The sequence below is a fragment of the Tupaia chinensis genome, unplaced genomic scaffold, assembly GCF_000334495.1.
Source record: "Tupaia chinensis unplaced genomic scaffold, TupChi_1.0 Scaffold000115_1, whole genome shotgun sequence".
NCBI classification, from domain to species: domain Eukaryota; kingdom Metazoa; phylum Chordata; class Mammalia; order Scandentia; family Tupaiidae; genus Tupaia; species Tupaia belangeri.
Window position 1 is genome coordinate 3,921,958 of NW_006159579.1, and position 8,389 is coordinate 3,930,346.

Consider the following 8,389-nt stretch of genomic DNA (forward strand, 5'->3'; position numbering starts at 1 on the left):
CAGAATGATCCCACTGAAGGGTTGGTGGTTAAAATCATGAGACAGATGGTGGAAATAATGAGACCAAGGAGCCTGTTTAGAAGAGATGAGGACCCGTGCACTGTGGGAGGGAGGCTGAACTAGCTGTCTGGGGCTGGGGCAGGAACAGAGGAGGCAGCACACAGCTGGCTCCTATCTGAGCCTTGGCACAAGGAACTTGCATGGCCAGGATGGGTACAGGCAAGCATGTGGCTGGGGATGGGTGGTCACCGTTTTGTGGCTCAGTTGCTTCACTCCGGATCTCTGAAAGTATGCACAAGGGCCAGCTGGAGAAGATAGTCACCTGAGAGGTGCACACCCCCAAGCTTCCCAGGCAAATCCAAGTTTCCCAGACTGAATGATCAGGGAGTTGGAGCTGCATGCCTTGTAAATTGTGGCACAGAGGACGTCTCCCTAGGGCAGGGAGGGCCTGCTCTTATGTTGGAGGATGCAGGACTGATCAAGGCCAGCATCCTGGGTCTCTGGAGCACTTGCCTCCCTCTAAAGTCTAATGGTGGCTCTGCACCCTCTGGGATAGACACAGGACCACTGGCACACATGGGACACACTCAGAGGTACACACAACCCTGAGTGCTCTAGCTGATGCACAGAGAAAGGAGAGGGGCTGGCAGAAGGACCAGGAGGGATGAGGGTTCCAGCAGAAGGGAGTACATGTGGAGAGGCGTGGGTACATGGGTGCATGGGGCATTTGGTTCTCTGCAGCTTCAAGGGGCACCCTCGGGGTTGGGAGGAGTGGGGACCAAACAGAAAAGGCTCTAGATTTGTGATGGGATCCAGAATCCTGGATAGTCAAGTATTGGGAACCTTCACTATGGCCAAACAATCTTGATTTTTGGCAGCTGCATTTTTTTGGTAGTGGTAATAAGGTTCATTTTCAGCAAATATTCACCGAGAACCTTTTGTGCTTGAGGCATTACCCTAGGCCAGGATAATTCCCCCAGCTGTCCCAGCCTCTAGCCCCAAACAGGTAAATCTATAAAGAAACTGGTGACAGATGTAATCAGAGCTCTGGTGAAAGAGAAGAGGGCAGTGAGGTAAGATTTCTCCAAAGAAGGGACATTGGGAACATGTGAGGAGCAGAGGGAAGCCCTCCCAGTAGAAGGAGCTGTATGTGTAAAGACCCAAGGTAGGAAGAGTGGTTGGAGCAGACTTTGGAAGGGGAAAGGGTGGGGTGATGGACCTTATGTCCTACGTCACACCTGTGAAATAGAAGCTGTTCTGGGCCGGCCTGTAGCCCAGTGGTTAACCTTTGTGCATAGGGAGCTGGATCCCACATGGCCAACTGTGGTTTGAATCCTGGCCCCAGCAACTTGAAATATATGCTAGGCTTGTGTACATACATGCCCCAGATCCTGATGGGATGGAGAAATAAAGGAAGGGGGATTGTGGCATGATTATACCCATTAGGGAGCACACACTCTCCCCCTTTCTCTCTGATGAGCATAAAAGTCCTCTGACAATTAAAAACAAAAATTCCCATTCAAGGTCAGGTCCCATCTTCCTCCCACAGGGGACAGGACCAAGAGGTGAAGGATGCCTGCTCCCCACAAGACCTCCCCTCGTGCCCCCGAATCCTATGCTAGTAACTGCTTTTACATGCCTGGGACCTAGGCCCCAGGAGACACAGAATGTCCAAGACAAGTTTACTTTTCCTCTTACTGCATCTGGGCTGGACTTCCTGGGTTCACTTTCCTTCTCATGATGGGCTACCTCAACCAGGGCTCCAGGCCTCTGTGTGCCTCAGCAGGGCTCTGCCTCAGCAGCATGAGAGGGCCTGGAGGACGAGCCCTCCTTTCAGACCTCTGCCCCACAGGTGGGTAGCCTGGTTGCCCCCTGAGAGAGAGAGGGTATCTCTCCCCTACGTTGTCCTCACAGCCAGTGTCATCCCCACCCCACAGATGGGGACAAGGATCCTGACAGGTCACATAGCCTCAGTCAGGCTTAGAGCCAGTTCTGGCTCCCTCATACTAACTGCTACCCTTCTTGGGGGGATATTTCCTCTTAAATGTTTTGAGCATGTTGGGGCTGTTCTAATCTAATCCAGACCCCAGAGAACCAGTCAGCTTTCTGTATCATGGGTTCCATATCTGCAGATTCACCCAACCACAGATGAGAAATACTCAAAAAAAATTAACTAATGCAATAATAAAAATACACATAAAAAAACAATATAGTATAGTAACTCTTTAGCATTTACATGGTACAGGGTACTATAAGTAGTCGGGATGATTTAAAGTACACAGGCAGATGTGTGTAGGTTCTGTGCAGTCCTACACCATTTCTATAAGGGATTTGAGCATCACATTCAGTATCTGCAGGTGGAGTCCTGGGGTCAATGCCCTGTGGATACTGAGGGACAGTTGTATAATTACCATTATCCTCACCTCACAGAGTCACTGCAAGGTTTAGATTACTAAGCCACAAAGCTGCTGAGCACAGCTTAGCAAATGACCCTTCGCTGGCTGTCAGCCTGACCCTTCTCACACAAGAAGGGGTTGTTCTCCTGCTGCCCTGGGCCCTGCCTCCTCCAATACGGCTATTCTCCAGCCCCCAGTTGGTGCTTTCCTTCTAATTGGGTTGGTCATCAGAGAGTTTGGGTGTGTCTGTCTTGGGGTACCCCAAGCATTCCCGAGACCTGAGCAGAACTAGGGTGTTTCGAATAGATGAGCTGGAAGCTAGTGCTTCTGGCATGGAATGCCCAGAGCACTTGGTCACCTCCAGACCAGGCTGGGCACAGCCACAGCATCCAGCTCCTGGGCTTTTCTGTTGTGGAGCCTCTTCCTTTCCAACCACTCATTTCACAGCTGCTTCTCTGCTGATGAGGGCTCCTGGGTCTCCTAGAATCCAGTACAGGCCAGACCAGGCTTCATAGATGTCTGTTGGATGAGTGGGCAAATGGATGGGTCTTTTTCTTTTTAAGAATTATTTTTATTTAACTTTATTAATTATTATTATTTGTTTTAATTTTACCAGAGAAAGTGAGAAAGTAAGCCACCAGGTCTGAGAATTGAACCACAGCCAGCCATGTGGAGGTCCAGCATCCTTAACCACCACACCACCTGCCAGCCCCCGGATGTGTCTTTTTAATTAAATTTTTTGGTTTTAGGTAACTGTTGATTTACATGCAGTTGTAAGAAATTACACAAAGGGATCCCATGTACTTTATACCCACTTTCCCTCAATGGTACAGTCTTACAGAACTGTAGTACAACACCACATCTAGAATTTTGACATAGAACATCCACCCATTTTACTCAGATTTTCCCAGTTTCACTTGTACTCACAGGGAGGGTATCTGGATGGGTATGAGTGTGGAGTTTTGTGAAGTTTTATCACATGTAGGTTTATGTCATCCTTCCCACAGTCAAGATACAGAACTATTTCATCACTGCACACAAGGACCCCTCTTGTTACTTTTTTCTAACCACAACTAAGCTTCCCTCTTGCCCTCCCCATCACCTTCTCCCCTACTTCCCAGCCCTAACCCCTGGTAACCACTAACCTGTTCTCCATCTCTATAATTAGGTAATTTTAAGAATATGCTATAGGGCTGGTCTTGTAGTACAGGAGTTAAGTGCTGTGCATGCAGAGCTAGATCCCATGCACAGCAGACTGCCGTTGGCATGAAAAACATGCTGCTGTGTGTGTGTGCATGCCTAAAATCCTGATGGGATGGAGAACTAGAGAAGAGAGGATTGAGCCATGATCATACCCCATTAAGGGAGTATAATCTCTCTCTCTCTTTTTCTCTCTTTCACTCTCACTCTCTCACTCTGGCAGGCAGATATGCTCTCTGGCAATTAAAAAAATGTATGTTATAAAAATAGAATCATACCATATGTTAACTTGGAGGATTGTTAATCTCCCCGCCCACTTTTTTGCTATAGGGCACATGAGCTCATCAGAGAGACAGAGAGAAAGTAAGAAATCTTCCCCCAAGGGTGATGGCCATGCTGTAGTCCTTCTCTTCTGTTCTCTTACTGGGATTTTGGGCATGCATGCTCTCACATCTGGCATGAGTTTTACATTTCTGGGTCTGGGACTCCAACCACATTCGACTACATGGAAGTCCAGCAATATAACCATTATGCCATTCACTGGTCCCAAGGATTGCTTTTTTTTTTTTTTTTTTTTGGAGAGGTTTAGTTTGTTTGTTTTTGCTATAAGGCACGTGCGCTCGCCAGAAAGACAGCAACAGAGAGATAGAAAGCGAGAAATCACCCCCCTGGGCAGGATGGTCACGCCACAGTCCCTTCTCCATTCTCCTCTCGGGATCCTGGGTACGCACACACACATGCCCAGCGTGAGTTTAAGCCACCGGGTCCAGGACTCAAACTGTGGTCGACTACATGGGAGTCCAGCAACATAGCCATTACACTAACTGCTGGTCCCCAAGGATTGCTTTTTTCACTCAGCATAATTGACTTGAGATTTATTGCTTGTGCTAATACTTCATTCCTTTTTTATTTCTGAATAGTATTCCGTAATGTGGATATATCATCATTTATTTACCTAGTCACCCCTTGAAGGTTTCCAATTTGGGGCTATTACAAATAAAATTGTCACAAACATTCATATGTAAGTTTTTTGTGAACATGTTATCATTGCTTGGGATAAATGCCCAAGGGTGAGTAGGGCAGCTACATGTTTAGTTTTATAAGATGCCAATTTGTTTTCTAGGGTAGCTATATTGGTTTCTCTATATCCTTGATAATATTTTATGTTCTCACTTTTTGATTTTAGCCATCCTGATAGGTGTGTGTGGCTATATTAGGTGCAGATGGGTAGATTCTGATGCCTATTGTTCATGTTCCCATAGCACTGGGCCCTGTTTTGTGAGTTGCCTTTGAACCACACCATCTGTGTGAGTGGTAACCCATTGAGGGCAGGGCTTATCTGTCCATCTCTCAGCGTGGACCTAAACCAGGTTAGGGGTTTATGTTAGTCTTTACAGGAGGAAGGGGGTGTTTTGGGAGTTAAGGTGCTGAGAAAGGCCACTGGATCAGACACAGCCCCACAAAAATAGCTGCTACTGTAGGAAAAGTACCTTGTCTCAAAAAGAATTGGCATCTGAGTAAAAGCAGTGGGTCTCTGTTGATCTGTGCCACTTCTGTGGGCCAGCTCAAATCTGGCTTGAGAGATGATGAGAGAGATGTCTCAGACTCCCACCAGGGACAAGGAGTCGTGCAGGCTTGATGGAGTCTTGCAGGAGGCAGACTGGCCTGTGGGGTTTCCACCTTAGGAGTAAGAGGTAGAGTGGGAGTGGCAAGATAGGGAAGTGGAGAGCCTTCATTTTTGACCAGACGGGAGGGAGCATCTGAGCAGGAGGATAGCAGAGGGATAGGGAGAGGGAAGGAAAAGATCAGGGAAGCAGTAGGTCTTTCAGTGACCTCAAGGAAAGCAGTCAACCATCCTTCGCTGTCCTGACTTCTCTGTTGTCAGTGCCTCCTCTTAGCACAGGTTAGGCTCTGTCACAGCCTCATGGCTCCATGCACCTTGCTGTCTAGCCCATGTCCCAGCTAGATAATGCTTTTGTGTGACTATGAGGTGGAGGGCGTCTTTGGTCATTGTTGGCCTCCTCCACAAGACTTGGGCTCGCATGAGAGTGAGTGGGGCTGTGCGTGTCTGTCCTGGTCTTTACTGTGTCTGACCCTCATTCTCTTGCCCCAGAAATCCTCACTGAGGGAATGGCTGAGGCCCAAACTAAGGCCCAGTCAGTCAAGACTCCAGCCCTGGAAGGGGCTTCAGAGAGTTGGAAGTGTCACCTTCTCACCTTCTCCCCTGTCCTCTCACCCATCTGCAGGTACATCATGCCTAGTGGCATATAAGAAGACCCCGCCACCGGTTCCTCCACGCACCACCTCAAAGCCGTTCATCTCGGTCACAGTCCAGAGCAGTACAGAGTCCGCCCAAGACACCTACCTGGACAGCCAGGACCACAAGAGCGAGGTGCCTAGCCAGTCGGGCCTGAGCAACTCATCAGACAGCCTGGACAGCAGTACCCGACCACCCAGTGTGACGCGGGGTGGAGTCGCCCCAGCCCCTGAGGCCCCGGAGCCACCCCCAAAACATGCAGCTCTGAAGAGCGAACAAGGGACGCTGACCAGCTCTGAGTCTCACCCCGAGGCCATCCCCAAAAGGAAACTGTCATCAATAGGAATACAAGTAGGGGCCCCTCTTGCACTTTGTGTCCTCCATCCGCTCCATACACCTGCCTGCGTGTAATTACATCTGGTGGAGGCCCACTAGGTCTCCTGGGAAAAGGTGGTTTGTCTGTCTATTTCGGAGGATCAGCCCCAAGGGGCCAAACCAAATTCTGCCCATAGCCACTCCTTTCTTGTACTCACATGTGCTGCAGAGTCTGTAGCCATGACCATGTGTTCCTCCTCCAATGGGTTGTCCCAATGAATGTAGTTACACTCAGCCAGCCATCTCCTGTCCACTGTTTGCTGTCCACTGTCTGTCTGTCCACTCCACCCTTTTCCCTGCCAGCCGCCCCGTGGGAGGTGGGACTGGCCTAACAGCTCTTTAATCCAAGGTCAGCTCGGGTGCGGAGGCCATAGCCCCGCTTGGCGGCGGGAGCAGCGTGGAGCATATACGCCGATGGGCCAGGGGCCCAGGACCCAGGGCTTTTGAGCCGTGGGTGTTGCTCAAGGGGAACTTTGCCCAGAGCCCTCTCGGGCCTTGGGGACAGGTAGGTGGCTTTAGGCATCAGGCTCATGTCAAATTGGAAGCGTGATGCTGGTTCCAGTGCCTCCCTCCTTGGGAAAGGGTATAAGTGAATGGTTCCCCAGAGCCAAGTGGCCAAAGCCAGCAGGTCCTCCCAGAAGCCAGATTCACTGCACACCTGCCCACAATACACAGGGGCCAGGTGTGCCTGCTTCCCACCAGTGCTTCCACATGACTCCTGCACACACCCAGTGTCAGTAATCTATCTTCTATTAGCCAAGCTGGGGAAACTTGGGTCCTGCCATATAGGGTTCAAGAGCTGCTCTAAACCCAAAGTAAGAGGACTCTCTACCCTAGGTGAACTACAGTTTAAAGTAGAGCAAGGGGCAACTACAGTGGGCTGGGGGTGGAGGGTTAGGAGGTGTCAGCCAAGGAGGATGAGGTGGTAGGCATGTGGCTTCATCTCCCCAGTCACCCCTGGACAAGGCCAAGTTGATCAACAAAGCAGTAGAATACAGAAGGAACAGGGAACACAAAGGGGGGGCTGAATAGAGCAAAGAAAGCTCACTGGGCAATTTCTTATACTTGTTTGAATTTGTTTCCCCCAAGAGGCAGCTCTGAGCCTCAGTTTCCTCACAGACATGCAAGAAGAGAGTGGCCAGCAGATTCCTGTTTTCCAAGGTCCAGCTGGCTTCTCCCTAAGGATCCAGCCCCCCACCCCTCATAGCCTCTTCTCTAACACCCTTGATCTTTACACCAAGTCTTTGGGCAGCCTCTCCCACTCGACAAACCAGATTCTCTTATCTTCCCAAGGCCTGAGAAACTCAGGACCACCCTTTATGCCTTTCTCCCAGAAAATCACACTGGGATAAGAACTCTAGTTCTTGGGCCTGTCCTACTTCTGCTCTCACTGCAGCTCCGTGGTAAGACAGTGAGGCTACTCTCCCTGACCAGGGGCTTGCCGAGGAGCAATGTGGCTGTGTCCTGCCCCAGGGAGCTCTCTGACCACTATGTCTGTCTAGGAGGCTGAGCGTGAAGAGCGCACGCACCCTCATCCTGTCCCACAGTGCCTCAAGCTCTAGGTTATGTGAGGGTTCTCCTTCATTCTTGACTGATAATAAGAGAGCTGACCTGGCTGCTATGAGGCCAGACACCATTCTCCTGGACAAGGCTGACAGGCCCAGGACATCCCTGTGGCAGTGTGTTTCCCATTTCGCAGGAGCATAAAGAGTGCTAGCTTTGGACTTGGCCCTGGTCCTTCCTGCTGCTCCCCCAGGCCACCCACTACTGAAGATAACCTCAACCAAGTGTGATTGAGGCCCAGGGATGGCATCCCAGTTTTCAGGGCCTTCACTGGCTCTGGCCTTGGTGGTGATTACCAAATCCAGAACTGCTGTCCGAGGCTTACCCTTGGTGCAGGCATCTCCAGCCTGCCTTTCCCGGCTGCAGCCACAGGGTTGGGGGAGTGCTCCTTGCCTCAGAGGGCCCCAGCTTCGACTGCACCAGATAACGGCTGTGGCTTTGTGTGTGTGTGTGTGTGTTTTCTTTCTCTTTCGTCGTCTTTTTTTTTTCCTTCTCTCTGATGCGTGTAAAGGAGAGGACTAGAAGGAACGGTTCCCACCTCTTGGAAGACAACGGACCCCAAGCGATCGATGTGATGGCACCCTCCTCAGAGTAGGGA

At 50.2% G+C, this 8,389-nt stretch overlaps 1 protein-coding gene across 1 annotated transcript in view; it reads left to right on the forward strand.

Moving 5' to 3' along the window:
* Positions 1–8,389, forward strand: part of DLGAP4 (DLG associated protein 4) — a 99,171-nt gene that overhangs the window by 61,410 nt on the left and 29,372 nt on the right. Inside the window, 1 exon segment of the mRNA XM_014586148.2 lies at positions 5,843–6,204. Within this exon segment, the coding sequence (XP_014441634.2) occupies positions 5,843–6,204 (362 nt within the window).